At 41.8% G+C, this 25,011-nt stretch overlaps 2 protein-coding genes across 8 annotated transcripts; one reads left to right on the top strand and one right to left on the bottom strand.

Annotated features, from left to right (window-relative positions):
• Window positions 1-297: 297 nt before the first annotated feature.
• LOC136449257 (hydroxysteroid 11-beta-dehydrogenase 1-like protein) lies at window positions 298-9,621 on the bottom strand. Its single transcript, XM_066449212.1, has 7 exons — window positions 9,460-9,621; window positions 8,179-8,244; window positions 7,001-7,131; window positions 5,525-5,636; window positions 5,065-5,280; window positions 2,737-2,903; window positions 298-1,182 (listed from the first exon to the last, which is right to left on the bottom strand). Exons 1-7 carry the CDS (start codon window positions 9,536-9,538, stop codon window positions 991-993), a joined length of 963 nt encoding a protein of 320 aa, XP_066305309.1. The 5' UTR covers window positions 9,539-9,621; the 3' UTR covers window positions 298-990.
• Window positions 9,622-12,578: 2,957 nt separating this feature from the next.
• On the top strand, window positions 12,579-24,316 carry LOC136449287 (cell cycle checkpoint protein RAD1-like). 7 transcript variants are annotated; one of them, XM_066449296.1, is made up of 9 exons: window positions 12,579-12,774; window positions 13,498-13,653; window positions 14,567-14,661; window positions 15,090-15,201; window positions 19,669-19,716; window positions 19,863-19,937; window positions 21,440-21,504; window positions 22,013-22,157; window positions 23,204-24,316. In XM_066449296.1, exons 1-9 carry the CDS (start codon window positions 12,664-12,666, stop codon window positions 23,231-23,233), a joined length of 837 nt encoding a protein of 278 aa, XP_066305393.1. In that variant the 5' UTR covers window positions 12,579-12,663; the 3' UTR covers window positions 23,234-24,316. The 7 variants fall into 7 exon arrangements, with proteins under 7 accessions (XP_066305393.1, XP_066305384.1, XP_066305401.1 ...); XM_066449287.1 differs by lacking the exon at window positions 19,669-19,716 and adding an exon at window positions 18,793-18,840; XM_066449304.1 differs by lacking the exon at window positions 19,669-19,716 and adding an exon at window positions 17,844-17,891.
• Window positions 24,317-25,011: the final 695 nt, after the last annotated feature.

Below are 25,011 nucleotides of genomic sequence, written 5' to 3'. Positions count from 1 at the left end.
GAATCGAAGTACGGAGCTTAAAACGGCTCGGTTCTGACTAGTAAAAGATAGGCTAGTGAAAGTCATTGTGACGTCATGAAGCAAACTACGTTCAATGTGGTTTATAGCGTTTATTCTGGTCAGAAATAGAAGGAAAGTCTACTCCATCACAAAAGCGCCCCACTAACATTCATTTCTACGACAAAACTTGTTCAATTAGCATAAATTACTGAACAAAATCCTCTTCAAGAGGAAGCTACCATTGTGCTACTATGCGCCTTGAATGGAACAGAGTGTCTTATGCGTGGTTTTAATATCAAGGACTTTAAGAAGATGTTAGGCTGCGGCCTCCTACACTGTCATTTTTATTACGACAGGAATAGCATTTGTATAGTGTCTACTAATGATTCACTTTAAACAATAGCACTTAAAAGTATCATTCCTTGAAATTAAAGTAGTTGAGACCGACAGATATTGATTTTCTGGAAGAATTTTGTCGCTGAAAATTCATGCGAAGAAAATGAACTATTCAATGAGGAAATACGCTTATCAAACGAAAGATCAGGAACCTGTATTAAATCAAGCATTTTTTTCAGTCTCCGTAGCTAATTGCCTATGGTTCTAAATAGCCTTGATATTATTATAAGTTTATTGCAAATTCATGCCCGTATGCTAATTGCATGTTGACAACAATGTCGAAGTACAAATGTAAAGTAAAAACATAAGGCATACATGTGATACAAGATCATAGACAAGTATATTGCTAGTCTACAATACGTTTCTATATCTATGGTTCTAATGCAGGGTTTGATTTCCTCTTTGAAAGCAGTGGGAAATAAAAAGTCCTACACTTTCAATGATGAGTGTGTTAGAAGATTTCAAAAGGAATATGAGTTTCTAATTCTGTGTATTTCTTAATCTCGAAAAACGTTTAGAGATTTAAGATACTTTCGTGAATAATCTGTTTCTTTCGGCTTCTTTTAGCATTTTCCACTTTCATAACAGACGAATTTACATCTCCATCTTGACGAACATCTTGTCGAGGAGGGAGGGGAAAATGGCGCCGATCGTCACCACGGTCCAACAGAAGGATGCCGGGAAGTAGATCTCGCGGGCTCGGCTCGCCCCGCCGCGGATGATGGCGAGAGCCGTCTGGTCGATGGGCGTGGCCCTCTTCAACCGCTTCCGTCCTTTCTCCGTTTTCTGGAAGACAAGATGATAAGCAGATTCACGGTTTAAACTGCACATGTGCACGGTGCAGTGTGAGAAATATTTGAGGCTTTTACAGCCTACTTAAAAATCACCAGTAATATGACAAGTTTACTGCATGTTCTTGCCCAGAGGCTAATTGCAAGTATACCGGGTAATTGCACCAAATACGCTGACAAATCGGATGAGCAGTTAAGCGGATTCTGCTGTACATGTAACATGAAAGGACGGACAGACAATGGCTAACAATATAGCATGTGACTATTTTAGTCTAGATACTGACACTAGATTATAACTTATTGGGTTTGACTTCTTTTTCTGAGACAGTGGAAGACGAATGATCCCACTTTTGCTGTAATGTGTGGGTTTTGTGATGTTAAGAGGAGAGTACTTTTCTTTTTGTCTGTAAACATGTGGAAATTTGGATGGAATTCGGTGGCCTCTTTAAACAGCTCTTTTCTGTCATGGTCGTAGAAGGGGTAATTTAAGATAAAATGTACTTCGTCTTCCACTGTGTTTAACGTATAGTTTTTTACACGTTATTTCGCACACAGGTACATGTAAGTTTTTGTACCGCCCTCTATATGTAATGCATCGTCTCCAGCTTTAAATTTTGTTCCATCCCACTCATTGCTTAGGAGCCGATTTTTTTTCATTCTCGTTGTTGAATTTGTTATGTAAAACTTTTAAAAAATACACTTTCATCAGTTTTATCTCATGAAATTAATATTTTTGGGACGAAAGGGGTTGACTTTTTTCCGTCCGATCAAGCAAATCTCCGGGACAGAAGGACGGGTCCTGAAGACAGCCCTGGTCATTACTACTATTAATATATGACGCTGTCAAAGTTAAGCAAAATACGTCACTCACGACATGGCATCAAGCAAGAACTGTTTAAAAATCGGTAGACGTCGATTCAACTTTGACCTCGCATATGCCCAATCGAATCGGCCTATCCTTCTTTTTCTTGGCCAGTACATATCAATGGTTTGTGCATACTGCAGACATCGTCATCAACTGTCACGACTAGTGAATGATTAATTACCGTAACGCCTCGTTAGTGTAAGTTGTAACAGTGGGGTTCAAGCGCCACTAACTGACCAGTCTAACTGGTCCGGACCTTTTAGTCTAGCGATTAAAGCGCGCGGCCTGTGGACTGGCGGGCCCAGATTCGATCCCCGGGAGCCAGGAGACTGTTTCACTCGCCTCTAGTGTTTCATTAGCAAGCTAATCTGATTTGAGATCACTTTTATTTGTAAAGCATTTTTGTCATTTTTTTTAGATCTAGATTTAGATATTTTTTTGGAATTTCAACAGTGCAATGCAGCTATTGCTGATGTCGTGACCCACACACACATAATATAGCCGTTTTTTTACATTTGGCTGGAGTGGGGAAAGTCGTGTAAAGTGCCTTTTTCCCAAGGGCACAAGATCGGTGGCGTCAGGGGATTCGAACCTGGGACCCTTGGGTTCTGGGTCGAAAACCCTGCCGTTACGCCACACGACCCCGACATTTTTTTGTACATTTCTGTTGAAATTTTGCCCTACCTCCAATCTTTCAATCACAGCCGGCGTCTTTGTGAAGCCAAGGATGGCCAAAGTGACAGACACGTCCTGCTTGGCCCTCAGTAACTCCAGACGGAGACAGCTGAAGAACCCGTCCAGACCGAACTTCACAGTAGCCTCCCAGTGCAAGTTAGGAACCGGAACCTTTCCTGTACGTAGATACAAAGGCAAAGATAAAGTTATCATCTCTGTGTACGGTCAAACCTGTGCACGTAAAAGAACCCAACACGCTTATCAAGAAGAGACGTAGCTTGGAAACCATACCATCGGGGGCTCCCCGATATCTGTACGGCGCTGGGAGTGATGCCCGCCCGCCCGCCCAGACAGTTAGTCCGCCCGGGGGTGGGTTTACGGCCTCGGATTAAATTAGCTCGCAGCGGAACTCTCTATGGCAGCTAAAGTAGACAGGCTGCGAAATCTTATATGACAGAAACGGATCAATAAAGCAGACAGGGCCCGGCAAAACACCCCTAAGCCGACCTCTATAGACTGAGACCAGGCTAGAAGAGTAGGGGTGACCCGGTGTGCTTGGCCAGAAACGCGAGCCGTGGCGAAGCCGCATTGCACTACCACTAGCTAACGTTACTTGAAAAAGCATCATGCTTCACCTCAATTGAGGATGACTGCTTTACCTTTACTTTTACAGAGGTACTGTTTACGGCGTGTCTGTTTGTTTGTGTTTCTAGCTGTTATATCCGAATGCTATATTTAGACACGTTTCACCGCTGAGTGACAGGAAGACGTCTAGTGAAGGGCAACACGTCAGACTTTGCAGAAGTGACAGGAAATAGACTTCAGAGGTCGCATTTATATCGTAGGTCGTCGTACGATTTTGATGTGGTCGAATCTTCAACCAGGCTGTGACAGGACCAACCGTCGGCAAGGATCTGAGATGTTCTTTCCGAAACTAACCTGGAAACCATACCTTCGGGAGCTCTCCGGTTTCTCTGCGGGGCTGGAAGTGGTGCCCGCCCGCCCAGACAGATTAGCCCGCCCGGGGGGTAGTAAGCTCTCTACGGTGGCGGCAAAACTACGGTGGCTGCTAAACTATATATATGGTGGCTGCGAAACTCTATATGGCAGCTAAGACAGACTGACAGGTCAATCTAGCAGACTGGGCCCGGTAAAACACACCCAAGCCGACCCGTAGAGACTGGGACCAGGCTATTCCGAAACAAGACAGCGGTATTTTGTACAACGTATGCACAACTATCTCAAGAATGACCCATGCCAGTAGTACCGTAGAATGTGCCCTTGAAATTGATATACTGGAAATTTAGAAAGTGCAATGAACTTGCTATAGAATGTACAATGTGCATCCGAAAATGCATGATCTTCTGTATACTCTCTATCATTATGATACCTTTCTGAGTGTAGTGGCTTTTTAAGTTACCCCATCTATACTAATTGATATTTCAGACATTCCAAGTCTCCAAAGTGGCCATTTGTGACGTGGCGGTAAAAGGAATGAAGGTATGCACAGATGTACAGCTAGAGAGCCCAGATTTTCCTAATCGCAAGAGCTATCTACCAATTATTGTTTAACCAAAAATCCTAACCATAGCATGTCCAGAATAGGAGATATCAAATAATCCACTGCAGTACCTTAACAAGCCGCAAGCCAAAATCTAATCATTTCGCGGTTCCATCAATACTTACAAGTTAGACTTGTCCACATACAAGTATCAAAACAATCCAACCAGGAATTCTCGTGTTATCGTGTTTCAGACAGACAGACAGACAGACATACATACAGACAGACAGACAGACAGACAGACAGACAGACAGACAGACAGACAGACAGAATGAGTACAAGACTTATCCCGGCATACAAGTATCAAAACAATCCATCCTGGCATTCTCGACTTATCGTGTTTACAGACAGACAGATAGATAGACAGACAGACAGACAGACAGACAGACAGACAGAAAGACAGATAGACAGACAGACAGACAGACACACGGACACTGTCGGAAACATAACCTTCTTGGCGAAGGTAATAACGATATTACTTACAGGCCCCGACACGACCACGAGACAGACAGACAGACGAACACTGTCGGAAACATAACCTTCTTGGCGAAGGTAATAACGATATTACTTACAGGCCCCGACACGACCACGAGACAGACAGACAGACGAACACTGCCGGAAACATAACCTTCTTGGCGAAGGTAATAACGATAGTACCTACAGGCCCCGACACGACCACGACCACGAGACAGACAGACTAACAGACAGACTAACAGACAGACAGACGAACACTGTCGGAAACATAACCTTCTTGGCGAAGGTACTAACGACATCACCTAAAGGCCCCGACACGACCACAATGTGCCCACTACTCTCCTTCAGCAGAGGTAGGGCCAGGGTCGCCATCCGGATGTAACCAATCAGATTGATGTTCACGACGTCTTCCAAGAAGTCCATATCAGGGTCCTCATCCCAAGACTTCTCCCCGAAATCTTCGTGCACGCTCTTAATGCTCGACCCTCCATGGTTAAGGACTAGGTAGTCAAGACGCCCTAGAATTGAAAGATTTTCTTTGGTCAGTAAGTTTGAGCTATCTTCAAGTAGAATTAGGTCATACTAATTTGATTACTAGTATATAGATGACGTCCGCATGAAAATTGGTGCGTGCGAAAAAGATTTGGGTACTGCGTAACTTCTCTCTTCTTGTTCTTTCACATACGTTTCATGATGGGACAAGAAAACAAGTACTAAAACAAAATCGTAAGACATTGACATAGACAAATCGACCGGTCTTACCGAATTTCTCCTTGGCTGTTTGAATGGTTCTCTCACAGTCCTCCGCCTTCCCCATGTCCCCGGCCACGTAGTGCGCCTCCTGTGCACCCAGAGACTTCGCCTTCGCTACGACCTGAGGAATTATTATTCCAAGTCAAATTTGTAGTTTAAAAGATTAGCATACAGCAAAGTCTATTAGTCTCTACCAGACTAACCGCGCCGGCTATAGGGAGAACATTTGCCGCGGGGGACTTTGGTCATTGGAGGGTAATATTCGCAGGTAATATTGGATCATATTGGACCCTGTCTCCGTAGCCGACTCCCTTCATACAATTGACTCTATTTGGCCAATTTATCCAATGTCTACTATTTTCCCAGCGACCCGCGGAGGCTGGTAGAGCCTAAAAGTCTATCGATGTTGCGCCCTTGGGAAAGACACTTTACACGACTTTTCTCACTTCGCCCAGGTGTTCAAAAAGATGGGTATGTTGTTATCTGTACTGTTGATATAAGTTATAAAAACTTGAGTGCAGTGCCACGGCTGTCCTAGCTATAGTGGTCATGCAATGCGGCTTCGCTACGCCCTAAGGACTTATCATTCCTAGTCAAATTTGTAGAGAGTGCTTCTAAGATGTACTTCTGAGGGATCCTTCAATTCTAGGACATCAACTACAGCAAATTAGAAATCATGATGACGATGTAGACATCTGCTCATGTTAAAAAAAAACATGACAAGTATCCCATACCTTTATTAGATATTTAGAGTTTCTGGTATGTCATGTTGAATTGTAGCATACAAAACAAAATTTGGATTAACATTACATGGGTCCGCTGATCACTTCCTATCACTCTATCGTAAGTGTCAGATTTGAAACTAACAGGTCTGAGCTACCACAACATGCCTTCAATGGAAGTATATATTTCCCTCATCACTTATGCAAATTCAGTCCCAATTTGTATAATTTGCAATTCATTGTGTACATCTCTGTCTAAGCTACCTCCATAGTAAATAACACGAAAATCTGTTGCTCCTTTCTTCAGTTATTCTCCTCAGAAGATTTTGACAAATATGCCATTGCAGTCCCAGTGACACATACCAGGGGGCCTAAAATCGACATTTACCTCTCTCCTCCCGACACCTACCCACATACCGAATATCATTCAATCCATCTACACGTTCTTCAGTTATGCTGACTTTAAGCGTCCGGAGACACACACACGTACACACACGCAAACACACTCAAAACAATATCCCCATGAAAAAGGTTCTTTTTTTTTCATGGAGACAAAAACACAGACAGACCGAGCACAATACCTTCCCGTGAAGTAGTACATGTAGACTCTTCCAGTGACCCCATGACCTGGAATGTCTTAGGTTGGAAGGTTGATAAATCTACTTATTCTACTACATCTAATCTACTACATTTGAACTATATTTCCTAATGCTGTATTTGCTGTCTTTATTGTTAATCGAACTTCTAAATGCCGCGTGTTCACCTCCTTCAGCCTGTTCTCCCTCCTGGCTGTGATGAGGATCTTCGCTCCAAGCCGAGCGTACTGGTACGCCACCTCTTCACCGATGCCGGTACTGCAGCCCGTGATGACGACTGTGGCCCCTCGTATTTTCTCTACAAAGGCGATAAAGTCGTTTACTTTTATCGTCTTGCTCTCATACAACTCTTTATTTCACACTAGCTAATACTAGTTACCGAACAATGCTCAACGATACAAATGCAATACGTCAAGCTTTGATTAAAAAAGAAGAGAGAGATTTGAAATACAAAAGGTTTAAAACGGTATGACAAAGAAAATGAAGTGACATATAGCGGACTGAAAATGCTGCCTTGGTCTTCAATTTTGAACGGTTTAATCACATCCATACCGTTCACACGTTTTCGTATATCCAAGACCGTATGAGTTGCGCAATGCGTGTTTACATTTTTTTTACATATAACGTTTGCGGGGAAGAAGTTATTTTCTACTTTTACCCACCGTTGTAAAGCCTGGTTATCGAACCGAAACGTCTTCAGCAGTCTTTACCTAAACGAAACGAATGTCAATACGAGAACTCATACGGACTTAAATATACGCACAGGTGTGAACAGGCCCTTCAGTCGAAGCGGTCGCGTTGCTTAAAGGCACCCAGAGCATCTTATTTGGCTTGACAACTGGAAACATTCTAGTTGCTGTAATCTTCATGAAATCGACATTTAACGCCACTGTTTACCACATTTGCGTGCGGATTTCTTATCAAAAGTGCTCAAAAGCGGCACAAAAACAAGCTACATGGTGATCTTTAAGTTTCACGCGACTAGTGTAAATAGACCGCTACCATAGCCCCGCCCACCTCCGTCAAAACGTAGAAATGCAAAATTAAAACATGAAAATGCAGTCGCTCACTCATTGGTCGAATCGCTAATTGTGATGGACAGCCAGGATCACCACACAACGACATCGTGTCTTTGCTTATTCAATTTCGATATGCAATGGTATAGAGTTATTGAAACTTACTATGTGTACGAATAACTAGAAATTGGAGTTCTTTTTATTCAAGTTTCACGCCTCATAAAATGCTCTGGATGCCTTTAACAAGAAGGGAAACACCCGGTTTACATTTCAAAACGATAATGGCTAAATGAGTAACTTAATATAAAACCCTTCTGTCACAAACTTACCTGGATCAAAGTCATCCTTGCTCCAGTAGACACCAAATCCCACCACTGCTGCAAGACTGGCCAACGCTACAAGAGACACGGTATTCAAAGATTCAGTTCTAGTTCACTCATCTTTGAAATGTAGCCTTTTTCATGTTTCACAATAACCCGAGTTTCAACAACATTTATTGCCTATTTCTATTGAAGTTTTGTTTTTATTCTAATCAACAACACTAACAGTTCCTATCCACATACTAAAATGATAAAACTATCCTCAAAAACGTTCCTCCTTTATTATGCAAATTAGCTCCTGATTCGCATAATTAGCGTGTGACTTTGTCAACCATCACTATCTACATAAAAATAGCATGACGATCCGTCAACCCATTCGTAAATTATTCTCTATCAAAGTTTGCAACAGAAATCGGCTCCTGCAGTTATAAACAAGCCGCTAGGAGGCCCAAACCAACACGACTTACTCTCCCTTTCAAAAACCATGACCATAGCATGTTCAAACCAGAAGATATCAATAAAACCGGTAGTTCCGCTGCAGTACTATAACAAGCCGCTTGGGGGCCCAAAATCTAGTCATTTCGAGGTCTCAAGAAGTCCTACCCATATACCAAGTATGAAGACAATCCATTCAGGTATTCTCGAGTTATCGTGTTCACAGAAGGAGACACACACACACACACACACACACACACACACACACACACACACACACAAACACAAACACACACATAAACACAAACACAAACACACACACTAACATTGACGAAAACATAACCTTCTAAGCGAAAGCAATAATAAAGTGGAACAACCTACGCTGTTAGCACGTGTCTCAAAGTAACCTGTACCCCGCAGTTTATGTTTACTTTAAAGATTATGTAAGCCTCTGGTAGATGGTAAGTTGAGATAAGCACGGGAACCCCGAGTGTGGGAAAAAAGAAGAAAACAAAATATCTAGGGCACTCTCATAAGATGCAAATGCACACGACTGTTGACCAAAAATGTTCCCTTGTCAGTTCAGTTTAGTGGCAGATGTTATATTGTCTCTGTAAATTATTGAGTTACTTTACCCGATCCTAACAGACATTGTTTTTAAGAGAATGTAAAAATTCTAAAGGTCGTTTCTGGGTTTATAAAAAGGGGGTTGGACGCAGTGACATATTGACTCAACACGTGTACAGGTCACATATTAAAGTAGGACATGTACTATACTGCACATCGAAGTCAGGTTAAGTTACGACGTAGTAGATCATGACTCTGATCATGAAGTTGAACTAGGATCATGCTTACCGTAGTTCTGGCCGAAGATCCCGATCCCTACCGCAGCCACGGCAGCCGCAAGACCACTACCCCACGCCAAGCGCGACATGCTCACGGTACAGACGTCGGACAGGAACTGTACGTATGTTATGTTACAATGTACAGGAAGGACTTACGGGCATGCGCAGTGATTGGTGCGCATGCGTAGTACGTACTGTAACTCACTTTATCTTCGCGGTAGCAATATTTTACGGTGTAAGGCAAATGGACATTTTCACTGAACTTTAACTTCACGGTGGCGGCAACTGATTTACCGAATGGACGTATGAAGGACTCATAGACAATAACAGGAGTTTTTTCACGGTGATGATAAGTTCACGGTACAGAGGTGACCGTGAAAACATATTGAGTGGGAGAAACAAGAATTATGCATTCTAATGAGCCTGGATGAGAAGTTAGTTCTTGAGGATTTATTCGTCGTATTTTTCAATTCCTTCAGATGAAAATCGTGGTCAGGACAAGATGGTGTGCCGCAAGGGTGCTCCGGAGGCAGAGGATACTGAAAGGTTTTGCATTTTGCCAATTTCTTACTTTCGCACGTCGGGTATACTGATAGGAAATTAGGTCAAATGTCACATAGCGGTCCCAGAATAAGTTATCTCATTTCCTATCTTAAAATTCCTGTTATATGCATGCCTGTTGCCTAATGGGACCTATAGCTAGTGAGAATAAAGTATTATACAGAATAAGCGGAAACTAATAAATAGATCTAAAACAAGGAACTGAAAAAAATCAAAGGAGGTATGAAGTCTTTGTTTTCTTATTTTTATGATGTTTTTTTTCAACATGCCCGATGGATGGATGGATGGATGGATGGATGGATGGATGGATGGATGGATGAATGAATGAACATACGACTTCGGGTTAACGTCCCCTACCCAGGACTTCACAACCACTCCTAGCAGCATGCAGGCTGGTTTAGCTTACACCAGGCCCTCATATGAGCGTATGGATCGTAGAATTCGGCAGAAGAAGGAATAGCTATATAGTTAGCCAGTATTGATAAAAGACCATAAAAGTCAGTCCACAGTGAAGATCACATTTCGCCCGCGTAGGATCCCACAAATGAGACCCTGGCAAATATTACCCCTATAGCCGGCGTTGTTAGTCTGGTAGAGACTAGGCTGGTATATTGAGTGACAAAGTCCGACCCGAAGTTGAACTCTGGTCCCCTCGCTTAGGACGTAGAGTTTACATAACAGGATCACGCAGCACTTAAGCAGTATCTCAGTGGACCGCGCCACTTTTTATAGACGGATAGACTTCTGAATAAACGCTCAAAGCTATTCACCTTTATGTCCGCTTGTTCAAGTGAATTCAATACGCTCCATCCTGTTGATAGATTTGATTACATACTAATCCTTACCGTGTACAGATAGACCTGTATATACATCAAAGAATGTTTGGACATTAGAACAAGCAATGTAGAAGTATACGACACTTTAAATTTCAATATGTTTCCCTATCCCATATTATTGTATGTAAAAAAAAAAAACTCATTCGTATGCACTTATTTGTCTGTTTGCATGTAACGTAATATGACCAATTAACGTCCGATTTATTCAAAACGTATTTATCTTAAAACCGCGCAGACAGAGCCAAATTTCAAACCCATGGGCAGAAATATCAGCTCTTCTAAAAAGAAAATGCATGGTCTGTAAGTTTTTCTCCGCCTGTTTAACGCCGTGCGAGCATGTATTTATACTGATGAGGTATATGATGAAAAATTGTGCTAGGGTAGCCCATTATCGCCCACCTCTGAATCTTTTCCCTTCTAGCGCTATGCTTGAAGAACATAGACCAGAAAAAAATGCACAGTAACTGTCCAAAGTAGTCTGCAGACAAATGATAGTAAAATCACTATGTCTGTCCGGCCACTTGCTTAACGCGATGGAAAAAAACAATGTTTATCTGTAAATTTCCCCCACATGCGCGGCACGTGGCGTTCACGTGGTAAACGCATGGCCATTATGTTTTGCTGTGCAAAAATTAAAGAGATGGCTAAGGATCATACTTATGATGTTCTTTATTGCTCATGAGAACAGGCTTTGGCATAATACACCGCGACATGTGGACATGAGCCAAACTGGACGTAAATAGGTTCTGCAGGTAAATAGGTCATGTTACGTTATGTATGTATGGATATAGTAGACCTTACGAAAGTCGCTGTACTTTTGTTGTGTCAATAAAGATTGTAATAAATCTCCTCAATATTCACTTCCACCGCCAAAGTAATCTCATATTAGGTGTTGCATTTTCCAGTGTATGTTTTTTTATGAAAAAAAAAAAAACCTGACTAGTTGACACTTTGGCATGTCAAAACTGACGACTAAGTTAAAGCCCCACTGTGTAGTTTTAGGCCAATACAGAAAGTAGATTTTCCTACTGTTTCTTTGCATAGCAAGCTTTATCAACTCTATAGAATTGCTTACCGATATTCAGGAAGGGAGGTTACAACATTACTGCACCATACAAACAACTTTAAAAAACTGTTATCCTCCATCCAAAACAGCACACAGTGTGAAACTAACACATGGCCACACATGGCTTCTGTACTTCTTATCAGGCTGATCGCCCAGTGGGGTGCCTGTTTACAGTTCACCAGTTTCTGTAAAAAATCATCCTTACCAGACTTCTTGCAGTTTTGAAGGGAAAATAACCACACTTTATTGATACCCTTCAAAGTAGACTCTCTAGAATAAATTGATAGTTGTATTCTACCCTCTTGGAAAAAGATATGAGTGTTTCCAAAGAAAAAGAGCTTCATGACATCTGGCAGTCTAAAGTGTGCCTAAGTGATTAGACTACCATGGGGGTCCTCCAGTGCACTGGGATGTTGTTGTTTATCTACTATTGAGGTGGTGTCCGGGAGTTTTTGTTTTGTTTTTGTACAGTTCACAAACATCCAAAATAGACGAAATAATGAAGAAAATATGCTGAAAAGGGGTTGTACATGTCAGTACCTACTATTAACATTAAGGTTTGTTCACAAGAATATTTTCAATTTTTGCGCCAAAATCCTACATAGTGGGCCTTTAAAAACGACAGAGGCTGCAGTACCACTGTATACCGGTAAGTGGCGCTGTTGCTCAATCTCTAGCTATCATCATCATCACTATGGCGGGTCTTTACAAAATTTCGGAAGTTCCTGACTGAACAAAAACTCATCAAATCATGTCGCTAGCCACTCAACAGGGCGATGACGATGATAACAACATCCTCGTGGCCAAGGTGGACAACGCTCGGAACATCTCCAACATTCTCAAAGCCATTCATTTTCGAGACGTAAGTCAAATTTCCGATGATCAAATTGTGGGAGGGGGGCTAGTTCTTGGTGTTGAGTTTTCATAAATGGCATAAATATTTGGTGGCATGTTTAGAATTATATGTGTTAGGGAAAATTTATCATAAGAGTTTTGTGATTAGACTAAACTGAAATAACAAGAGGTACAACTTATTGGTGAGTATCTTTTGTTTCTTGTTTTTCGTCCAGACATAAAAATTATAATAACAATGACACAGGGATGACGGGAAAATTTCCCGTCATCCCTGTGTCATTGTTATCATAATTTTATAGCACTTTATGCTAAACACAAAAATTTGGAGATTATATATTATAATATAGGACCCATAATTTTTGCATACATGCTAGTTGACTCTTGGCTATAGCTAGGCAGTGTGCTCTCAGGAGAAAAGCATTTTAAAGGGGCAAATGACAATTGGAACATGAAACGAAATTCACTGTTTTGGGTAATTTTTTTCTGCATCATAAGTTCAAATCAACTTTATTACACTGTACAGCGAAATTCATTTCGTATGACTGCGACTTTGCAGTCAATGTAGTAGTAACGTTAACAGTGTCATGCGAATGTCTTGAAATAAATATTATATACAAAATTTCCACCGCCACTTGACTTGTCCGCCATTTTGGCCAACATTCCGACGAACCACTCTAACCCGCGATCAAACGAGCAAAGTTCTGAAGTTTGTTTTATCTGAATTTCCCAGACTGCCACAGTGTTTGCATCGTCCAATGGGCTGAAGGTGACGGTGGAAGAGTCCAAGTGCGTTCAGGCCAACGCCTTCATCCAGGCGGGCGTGTTCCAGGAGTACACCATCCGTCAGGACTCCGCCACGTTCAAGGTCAACCTCACCGTACTGTTGGTACGTATATAGACCTTTATGTCATGTCTGGGCCTGACATGGGTGTTCCGGACTGTGTGATAACTATTCGGATCACATAGGGTTCGGGAGTGTTATCACACAGGCTTCCATAGAATATTTTGAATGCATTTCGAGCGTACCGTTTGCGCCGCCGTCGGAAATTCAAATACCGGAGTCGGAGGTTAGAATCAATTTTGTTGCAGTTTTGTGTTTGAGGACACAAAACTCCCTCAACTTCTGGCGCATTTCGCATTGAAATATGTGTTTTCTCGGGTGGGTGTGACCAAGGTCTGACATAAATAAAATACAACACGTTGTATTCCACATCACTCTCGGTCCCAGCCCTCCCACGGGTCGGATCGCCCTCCAGCCTATGGCCGTCGGGCTATCCGACCCGCGGTCGGGCTGGTACCTTGGGTGATACGGAATACCCCGTGTTGTATTCTATATTTCTCACACGGCGGACATGATAGAATGAAAACGAGGCCCTTGTGGCAAACATTAGACTGATCCCAACTGTCAATCACAATTAGCAGCTTAGCCAATGATTACCTGATAATTAGAGAATCAACCGATAAGGAAGTGGCTGCATGACCTTCAAATATTTGCATTTCTATGTTTTTATTTTGCATTTCTACATTTTGACGGAGGAGGGCAGTGACTACATATGCAACAAAGCTCTAGATTACTGCATCTTTTTGGTACATTACCTTAAAGATTGTGAGTGTGCAAAAAATGTGTATCCAGTTTTCAAGAAAACCCCTGTTTCAGTTGATGCAGTATTAACTATACAGTGATAAGCACTGTTTGCACTTAGATGTTTGATTTACAGTTATGACATATATTGACTGTCAAATCTAAGTATGATATTGTGATTATATCTTTTACCAGATTAATTTTTCCATACCCTCAGGAGTGTTTGACGATATTCGGCAGTAGTTCAGCACCAGGGATGAACACTGCCCTGAAGATGTGCTATGCTGGATATGGCTCTCCTCTCCAGTTATTGTGAGTACAGAATCAAGGACTTTTCTTTCTTACATCCTGATTAGGCAACGCTGACTCGATTATATGGGTGACGCTTGTCAATTTTTGTCCGCTTCTTGCACTAAAGCCCCCCTCTCACTGGACCCGCGGCATGCTGGCGTCGTCACTGCGGCCGACCGAAGTGACAAAGCACTCAACGAATTTCATCGACAAAATAAGCTTTGTGTGTTTTGTTGTCTTTTTGGTCAGACTTTTATGTTTTGAACAATATTCTCGTTATAAAGTTAAGGGTAGCACAAATCCAGTTTAGGACGCAGCGATCCCGCCAGTGTGCCATGGGTCCAGTGAGAGGGGGGCTTAAAAAGGTTTGCAACCATACTGTCACTGCACAAAGAGCTGCAAAATGAGCAAATATGTAAGGTAGATTGAAAATTGTGCTGTACTCCCAGGTTAGAAGAAGGTGGTGTACTGACTGACTGCAGTATTAAAACCATGGAGCCGGATGAGATGTTAGATTTTGGCTTCTCCAGTGCCAATGTGGAAAACAAAGTTATCATGAAGGTAGGTCGGCTTGCTTTATCTCTGTAGTGTCAACGTCCAGACATGTGCATATAATTTCAAGTTTTCACACTTCATTTGTCACTAGTCCACTACAACACTGATATAATCCTGTCGGAGTGTTTAATAAAAGAGAAAGAAGCCTGAAATGAACTATACTGTCTGGTAGACCAGTGAAGTACTAATTCCTTCTCTTACTCCAGTGGGAGAAGCCTAGAGTGAACTAGACATGACCAGTGAAGTACTACTGTAACAGTAACTGTAAATGCATTTAAGGTCGCGTGGTTTTTATTTTGCGCTAAGGCGAAAATGGAGTGTTCGCGGTAGCTTTAAGTTCGCTGCAGCGCTATAGTCACATACTGCTAGTGCTACAGTATAGGACAAAAATGTTTGCGGTGCCTTTGATCGCATTGACCATACCATCACCATATGTAAGCTGTTTAAACTTGGAGCAAGATCATCCATTATCCCATGGATCTGCGACTTTCTGACTACACGCCGCCAACGCGTTCGATACAGCAGTGAGCTTTCTGATTGGGAGACACTGACATGTTCCGTCCCTCAAGGTACACTGCTTGGTCCAGTCATTTTCCCTGCAGTCTTTGACGATGCAGTTAGAGAAATACCCCCCAGTGTGCTAGAATGGAAATTTGTGGACGACCTGTCAATGGCCGAATCAAGACACTATCAACAACCATCTATCATGCAAGAGGAGCTGGACAATTTCAACCACTGGTCAGAACAGAACCACATGCTCTTGAACGCCGACAAATGCAAAGTCATGACCTTCTGCTTCATGATGCGTCCACCCCCACCTCTGCCTCTTACCATTAATGGGAAAGAATTGGAGAACGTGGCAGTCGCACGTCTGCTTGGGTTATTGATGCAGGCTGATCTGAAGTGGGAGGCCAACGTGTCACAGATGCTTTCAAAAGCCAACAGCCGTCTGTTTCTGTTAAGACGCCTAGGAACGTTCCATCTGTCAGCTCTGGACTTACTTAAGGTCTATACCTCATTTGTACGACCTGTGGTGGAATATTGTGTCCCTGTGTGGAACGCCGGACTTACAAGTATGCAGGTTATCAGGTTGGAGCGTGTGCAGAAGAGGGCGCTGCGCACAATTTTGAGAGGACAATACATGTGATTCAGCCCTGCAGCTAACAGGTCTTGAGACACTGAACGACCGTCGAGAGGACCTATGCCGAAAATTTGCGAACAAACTTAACCCGGAACTCCTCCCACCTACAGTGGGGGAACTACATGGCAGAAACACTAGAAACTGTAGGAAACTCAGAAACATCAAGTGCAGAACTAACCGCTACAAGAACTCCCCAGTACCCTATCTAGTCCATTTACTCAACAATTAATCACAATGGGATACAGAATAGTTTGCTCCTTTTAAGAATCTTGTTATGTCACCGAGTTGTAGATAAATTTGATTCGTTTTAACCGTTATGGATATTTTGATAATGCATGTCAAGACGTTTTAAGTATTTTCCTTGTGATTTTAAGATAATGTGATATATGATTGTACAGTGTCAGAAATTCAGCTTTTAGCTGCCATGTTACACTTTTTCATAATAAACCATTCATTCATTTAAGTTCGCTGTGAAATGTCGCCGCGAAAACCGTGAACATAAAACCACCGCAAACATTTCTGCATTAATTTTACAGTAACTGCTTTCCTTACTCCAGTCGGAGTGTTTAAGAGAAGCCTGGAGTGAACTAGACATGACCAGTGAAGTGCAACTGTAAAATAAATGCATTTAAGTTTGCATGGTTTTTATTTTACACTAAGGCGAAAATGGAGTGTTCGCGGTAGCTTTAAGTTCGCTGCAGCGCTATAGTCACATACTGCTACAGTATTGGACAAAAATGTTCGCGGTGGTTTTAAGTTCACTGTGAAATGTCGCCGCGAAAACCGTGAACATAAAACCACCGCAAACATTTCTGCATTAATTTTACTGTAACTGCTTTCCTTACTCCAGTCGGAGTGTTTAAGAGAAGCCTGGAGTGAACTAGACGTGACCAGTGAAGTATTAACTCCTTCCCTTACTCCAGTCCGAGTGTTTAAGAGAAGCCTGGAGTGAACTAGACGTGACCAGTGAAGTATTAACTCCTTCCCTTACTCCAGTCAGAGTGTTTAAGAGAAGCCTGGAGTGAACTAGACGTGACCAGTGAAGTATTAACTCCTTCCCTTACTCCAGTCCGAGTGTTTAAGAGAAGCCTGGAGTGAACTAGACGTGACCAGTGAAGTATTAACTCCTTCCCTTACTCCAGTCCGAGTGTTTAAGAGAAGCCTGGAGTGAACTAGACATGACCAGTGAAGTATTAACTCCTTCCCTTACTCCAGTCAGAGTGTTTAAGAGAAGCCTGGAGTGAACTAGACATGACCAGTGAAGTATTAACTCCTTCCCTTACTCCAGTCAGAGTGTTTAAGAGAATCCTGGAGTGAACTAGACATGACCAGTGAAGTATTAACTCCTTCCCTTACTCCAGTCGGAGTGTTTAAGAGAAGCCTGGAGTGAACTAGACATGACCAGTGAAGTATTAACTCCTTCCCTTACTCCAGTCAGAGTGTTTAAGAGAAGCCTGGAGTGAACTAGACGTGACCAGTGAAGTATTAACTCCTTCCCTTACTCCAGTCAGAGTGTTTAAGAGAAGCCTGGAGTGAACTAGACATGACCAGTGAAGTATTAACTCCTTCCCTTACTCCAGTCAGAGTGTTTAAGAGAAGCCTGGAGTGAACTAGACATGACCAGTGAAGTATTAACTCCTTCCCTTACTCCAGTCAGAGTGTTTAAGAGAAGCCTGGAGTGAACTAGACATGACCAGTGAAGTATTAACTCCTTCCCTTACTCCAGTCGGAGTGTTTAAGAGAAGCCTGGAGTGAACTAGACATGACCAGTGAAGTATTAACTCCTTCCCTTACTCCAGTCAGAGTGTTTAAGAGAAGCCTGGAGTGAACTAGACGTGACCAGTGAAGTATTAACTCCTTCCCTTACTCCAGTCAGAGTGTTTAAGAGAAGCCTGGAGTGAACTAGACATGACCAGTGAAGTATTAACTCCTTCCCTTACTCCAGTCAGAGTGTTTAAGAGAAGCCTGGAGTGAACTAGACATGACCAGTGAAGTATTAACTCCTTCCCTTACTCCAGTCAGAGTGTTTAAGAGAAGCCTGGAGTGAACTAGACGTGACCAGTGAAGTATTAACTCCTTCCCTTACTCCAGTCAGAGTGTTTAAGAGAAGCCTGGAGTGAACTAGACGTGACCAGTGAAGTATTAACTCCTTCCCTTACTCCAGTCGGAGTGTTTAAGAGAAGCCTGGAGTGAACTAGACATGACCAGTGAGGTACTAACTCCTTCCCTTACTCCAGTCGGAGTGTTTAAGAGAAGCCTGGAGTGAACTAGACATGACCAGTGAAGTATTAACTCCTTCCCTTACTCCAGTCCGAGTGTTTAAGAGAAGCCTGGAGTGAACTAGACATGACCAGTGAAGTATTAACTCCTTCCCTTACTCCAGTCGGAGTGTTTAAGAGAAGCCTGGAGTGAACTAGATATGACCAGTGAAGTACTAACTCCTTTCCTTACTCCAGTCGGAGTGTTTAAGAGAAGCCTGGAGTGAACTAGACATGACCAGTGAAGTATTAACTCCTTCCCTTACTCCAGTCAGAGTGTTTAAGAGAAGCCTGGAGTGAACTAGACATGACCAGTGAAGTACTAACTCCTTCCCTTACTCCAGTCGGAGTGTTTAAGAGAAGCCTGGAGTGAACTAGACATGACCAGTGAAGTATTAACTCCTTCCCTTACTCCAGTCAGAGTGTTTAAGAGAAGCCTGGAGTGAACTAGACATGACCAGTGAAGTATTAACTCCTTCCCTTACTCCAGTCAGAGTGTTTAAGAGAAGCCTGGAGTGAACTAGACATGACCAGTGAAGTATTAACTCCTTCCCTTACTCCAGTCAGAGTGTTTAAGAGAAGCCTGGAGTGAACTAGACATGACCAGTGAAGTACTAACTCCTTCCCTTACTCCAGTCAGAGTGTTTAAGAGAAGCCTGGAGTGAACTAGACATGACCAGTGAAGTATTAACTCCTTCCCTTACTCCAGTCAGAGTGTTTAAGAGAAGCCTGGAGTGAACTAGACATGACCAGTGAAGTACTAACTCCTTCCCTTACTCCAGTCAGAGTGTTTAAGAGAAGCCTGGAGTGAACTAGACATGACCAGTGAAGTATTAACTCCTTCCCTTACTCCAGTCAGAGTGTTTAAGAGAAGCCTGGAGTGAACTAGACATGACCAGTGAAGTATTAACTCCTTCCCTTACTCCAGTCAGAGTGTTTAAGAGAAGCCTGGAGTGAACTAGACATGACCAGTGAAGTATTAACTCCTTCCCTTACTCCAGTCAGAGTGTTTAAGAGAAGCCTGGAGTGAACTAGACATGACCAGTGAAGTATTAACTCCTTCCCTTACTCCAGTCAGAGTGTTTAAGAGAAGCCTGGAGTGAACTAGACATGACCAGTGAAGTACTAACTCCTTCCCTTACTCCAGTCAGAGTGTTTAAGAGAAGCCTGGAGTGAACTAGACATGACCAGTGAAGTACTAACTCCTTCCGTTACTCCAGTCAGAGTGTTTAAGAGAAGCCTGGAGTGAACTAGACATGACCAGTGAGGTACTACAGATCCTGATGTCTCCAGACAAACCTTACTTCAGACTGTCCACATTTGGATATGCAGGCAGCATTCATGTAAGTTTCAACAAAGTTCTTCTAGTCACTATTTTGAGTTTTGAATCTTATACAGTGTACAATTTCAGTTATTGGGCTCATTTGTCGTCAAAGCCACACCGATGAACTTAGTGAACTCCATTAACATTAATCCACCGGGTTACATAAATCTGTTACTTTCAAAAACAGGTTTGAGAGAGATCCCATGTTATGTTATGTTATGTTATGTTATGTTAGTGCAGCACCCCCCAGGTATGCACAATTTATATATACATGATTATGTCATACCTGGGCCTAATATGGGTGTTCCGGACCATGTGATAACTATCCGTATCACATGAGGTTCTAGAGTTCACAGGCGTCAATAGAATATTTGGAATGCATTTTGAGTGTGCTGGTTGTGCCGCCATCGAAAATTCCAATACCGGATTCGGATGATCATGATAACTTGGGTTATCACACGGGCTTCACTTTTATCATACGGGCCTCAATCAAATGATTCGAATGCTAGTTGCACCAGTGTTGAAAATTTGAATACTTGATTCAGACATCGGAAATAAAGTTGTAACAATGTTTTGTTTGAGGACACTAAATTCTCTCAACTTCTGGCGCATTTTGCATTGAAATGTGTGTTTTTGGGTGGGTATGACATGAATGAAATACAACACGATGTATTCTATCAATTTTATTATATTATCCACTATCTAAGAATGTGTACTGTTTACAGACTTTCCCCTCAGATTCTGTTTTCATGTTGAACTTCCAGTTCAGCTGTTACTCCAAGAACCGGCCAACATATTAACTTGGCATGGTCAAAATTTTAAAAGAGATTTTGATAGTTGTATCACAGATTTTGAAATGAAATTAGTGTAAATTTTGGTTAGAACATATTAAATGTTGTGCTTTATAATGTAAATGTACAATATGTGATGATGAATGAATGGAGACCTTTTTTGCACATTTTTGCCACACTGGGCTAAGTACAGGTCACAGCAAAACAAAACATGTTGAACAGATACAGTTAACAGATACAAAATAAAACTAACTATCATTAGATAAATTCAGCTTTTCCTCGCTTGTCAGCTATTGTAGAGATAAAAGAACAGATATGCTTCTCGAAGGAAGGTTTGTCTAGTTTCATTAGGAAAAGGGATTTTTCCACAATACTTATAATTAGGCCACACCAATTTAATTTCTTGGTTAACAGATTTTTTTTTAAATCTTAGCATGAGGACATCATTATAACAGAAGGCTGGGGTGAAAACTTGCACCTGACCCTGTTCACTCCCTGAAACTTTCCTCTGAGATCCTGTTTTCATGTTGATTTTCCAATCTAGCATTTTTTAAAATTCTGTTAACCAAGAAGTAGAATTGGTGTGGTCTTATGTGTATGAAATAGGGAAATAGGCTTTGTGCAAGCCTATACAAACATTTCTCTCTTTGTTATACAACCTACATTCTATCACAAAATGCATTTCTTTGTTAATCTGTTGTTGTGTTGTTGTGTTGTTGTTTTTGTGCAGGCTGACTACCCAAAGGACTCAGATATGGTGGAGTCTTTCCAGTGTGAACAGACACAGACTAACAGGTAACAATACCCTCAACATCTAAGCGATAGTTGTTCAAATAGCATACAACACAGGGTATTCCGTATGACCCTCGGTACCAGCCCGACCGCGGGTAGGATTGCCCAACGGCCCTTTTTATGCCACCCGAGAAAACACACATTTCAATGCGGAATGCGCCAGAAGTTGATGGAGTTTTGTGTCCTCGAACAAAAAACTGTTAACAATATTGATTCTAGCCTCCGAATCCGGTATTCAAATTTTCGATGGCGGCGCAACCGGCACGCTCGAAATGCATTCTAAATATTCTATGGAAGCCTGTGTGATACAAGTCTAGAACCCTGTATGATACGGGAAATTATCACACGGTCCAGAACAACCGTATCGAACATTTTCGCGGCCCAGGTATGGTATAAAATTTGATACAGTCAGTCACAGTCTTCTGCCTGTAATACCAGTGTGTTTTACTAGAGGGCAGTTATTCTGCTGGACCAATTCAGACTCAGAAACTTAAGATTGGAATCTCTGCAGGTACAAGCTGTCCCTTCTGAAGCCGTCGGTCAAGGCCCTGTCCCTGTCCTGTAAGATCTCCATCCGAACTGACCACCGAGGATTCCTCTCACTCCAGTATATGGTCAGGAATGAGGACGGGCAAGTCTCCTTTGTAGAGTACTATGTGAGTATCTTGTTCTTCTCAACTCACACTCAGTCGCTCACACAGTCACTCACTCACTCACTCACTCACTCACTCTCACTCACTCACTCACTCACTCTCACTCACTCACTCACTCACTCACTCACTCACTCACTCTCACTCACTCACTCACTCTCTCTCTCTCTCTCTCACTCACTCACTCAATCACCCACTCACCCACTCACTCACTCACCCAACTAACTCACACACTCACTTACACACTCACTCACCCAGTCAGACTCACTCACACTCATTCACTCACTCACTCATCCACCAACCCATCCACCCACTCACTCACGCACACCCACCCACTCACCCATTCACTCACTCACTCACTCACTCACACTCACTCACTCACTCACTCACTCACACTCACTCATTCACTCACTCACTCACTCACTCTCTCTCACTCACTCACTCACTCACTCACTCACCCACTTACCCACTCACCCAGTCAGACTCACTCACACTCACTCACTCACTCATTCACCCACTCACTCACTCACTCATGCACTCACCCACCCACTCATTCACTCACTCACTCTCTCTCTCTCTCTCTCTCACTCACTCACTCACTCTCACTCACTCACTCACTCACTGTTATATATATGAGACTGATATAGATCACACTATGGTCACAAATTCATTTCCTTGTTTTTTTTGTCATTTTAAAGTAAAAATCAGGCATTTATGATTTAGTCTGAGATCAAGATGAAACAGGAAGACTACTTGAATCAGACAATATAGACACCACCTGAAACTGTGTGTACCATTATGTACAGACTTTCCCCTCTGACTCTGTTTTCATGTTGGCCTTACAGTTCAGTATTTATTTCTGAAATGCAAGAATCACCAAGTTAGATTGATATATGACATAGCATGTTGCTTGAATTTGAACTGGTTTAATTTACAGTATATGGCACACGCATAAATGAATGAATGATAAACCGTTTATCCTAGAAATATACTGTCGGCCTTGGCTGTCTGAAGTTTTGAATATCCTCTGATTTTAGCTCTTTGTTTTTCAGTGCTGTCCAGATGAAGATGTGGAGGAATGAGTGCTTTCAAAGCTTTTCAATAATAAGTAAACCACTGTCAGTTTTGATAAAGTTTATTCAGAATGTAAAGTCTTGTCAATGACTATAATATAGTATACTACAACGATAAGTTATGCTTGTATTCATGTCACTACAGCTGAGTTCTCTTAAAGGCACCCAGAGCATTTTATGAGGCTTGAAAACTGAAAATATTCTAGTTGCTGTAATCTTTATGAAATTGACATCTAATGCCACTGTTTACCACATTTGTGTGCGGATTTCTTATCAAAAGTGCTCAAAAGCGGCGCAAAAATAAGCTACATGGTGATCTTTTAGTTTCACGCGCCTAGTGTAAATAGACAGATACCATAGCCCCGCCTAACTCCGTCAAAACTTAGAAATTCAAAATTAAAACATAAAAATGCAAAAATTTGACGAACAAGCAGTCACTCTTTCATTGGTCGAACCGCTAATTGTGATGGACAGTCAGCATCAGTCTATCAGGGCTTGGATTTTCTATCAGTTCTCACCACACAACAACATGATGGTATCTTTGCTCCTTTAATGTTGATATGTAATGGTATAGTGTTATTGAAACTTACTATGTGTAGGAATGACTAGAAATTTTTTGTTCACGTTTCAAGCCATTTAAAATGCTCTGGATGCCTTTAAATGTAGATAGGAATTAGATTAGAAATACAGAGTGAACGAAAGACCAGAAGTGTTCATTAATTTTTTTTGTTGCTGTAGGTTTTGTCCATGCAAAAATTTTCACTAATTTTGTCTCTCTATGTGAATGTATGTATTTTAAATTCTATTTCCTAAGCATCTATGTCCTATAAGTCTGACCTTCAATATTTTGCCGGGTTATTATAATACTAATAGGAAATACTTGGTAAGAACATATTTACGTTGACTATTATAGTAATAGGTAAGTTCAACCATCAAAGAAGCAAGATGAAAATGTGTATTATTTTTTGTGTGAAGTCATTTATATATTTACTTTATGTGCAGTTTGCAGAAGTGTTGGTAGGGGGCATTTCAACACTAACAATTTTGGAAATGTATAAGTATTGAAATAAACTCAAGCAATACTTACTTGTAGCAGATGTTTGGTGTTCTCTTTTTACTAAGGCAGGGTTTTGGTGATGTAATCTCTTCACATCCAACATATGGCTTTATATATCTACTCTGAATAATAGTCATGCACACACACATACACACACACACACATGGTCACACACACGGTCACACACACACACACACACACACACACATGGTCACACACACGGTCACACACACACACACACACACACACACATACATACACATGGTCACACACACACAAAAAAAACACCTGACAGTGTGCATAAACATACATGTGCACACATTCACACATCCATTGTACACACCCACACAGGCACACACATGCACACACACACACACACTCACACAAAATCACCTGGCAGTGTGCACAAACATACATGCACACACATCCACACACGCATTGTACACAGGCACACATGCACAAACACATACACACAAACAAACACACACACATTGTATAAACGATGGGGTGATCTCTCTTTTTAACCTATCTGATTACGCATGACATCACAAACCCAATGTCTCATTGGTTTAATCAGGCTCAAGGCTGAGGTTTCATTCACACATGTTCATCCAGGAGGAAATTATCTTGATCCTTGAAAGTCATTGATGTGTGAGCGTGCGTGTGTGTGTCTGTGTGTTTGCGTGTGTGCATATGTGTGTGTCAGTGTGTCTCTGTGTGTACATATGCA

This window comes from Branchiostoma lanceolatum, chromosome 1, assembly GCF_035083965.1.
Source record: "Branchiostoma lanceolatum isolate klBraLanc5 chromosome 1, klBraLanc5.hap2, whole genome shotgun sequence".
NCBI lineage: Eukaryota > Metazoa > Chordata > Leptocardii > Amphioxiformes > Branchiostomatidae > Branchiostoma > Branchiostoma lanceolatum.
Note: the sequence above shows the minus strand (reverse complement) of the source record. Positions and strands in the feature narration are given on the sequence as shown.

What these genes read in the sequence shown, in the direction of transcription:
- LOC136449257 (XM_066449212.1), bottom strand. Translation starts at nt 9,538, where the DNA reads ATGTCGCGCTTGGCGTGGGGTAGTGGTCTTGCGGCTGCCGTGGCTGCG. An exon ending in CAAGGATGACTTTGATCCAG is followed by an intron (nt 7,132 to 8,178) that starts GTAAGTTTGTGA and finishes TCGCCTTTGTAG; the next exon opens with AGAAAATACGAGGGGCCACA. An exon ending in CTGTGATTGAAAGATTGGAG is followed by an intron (nt 1,183 to 2,736) that starts GTAGGGCAAAAT and finishes CTTGTCTTCCAG; the next exon opens with AAAACGGAGAAAGGACGGAA.
- LOC136449287 (XM_066449263.1), top strand. Translation starts at nt 12,664, where the DNA reads ATGTCGCTAGCCACTCAACAGGGCGATGACGATGATAACAACATCCTC. An exon ending in AAGCCATTCATTTTCGAGAC is followed by an intron (nt 12,775 to 13,497) that starts GTAAGTCAAATT and finishes TGAATTTCCCAG; the next exon opens with ACTGCCACAGTGTTTGCATC. An exon ending in TCAACCTCACCGTACTGTTG is followed by an intron (nt 13,654 to 14,566) that starts GTACGTATATAG and finishes CCATACCCTCAG; the next exon opens with GAGTGTTTGACGATATTCGG.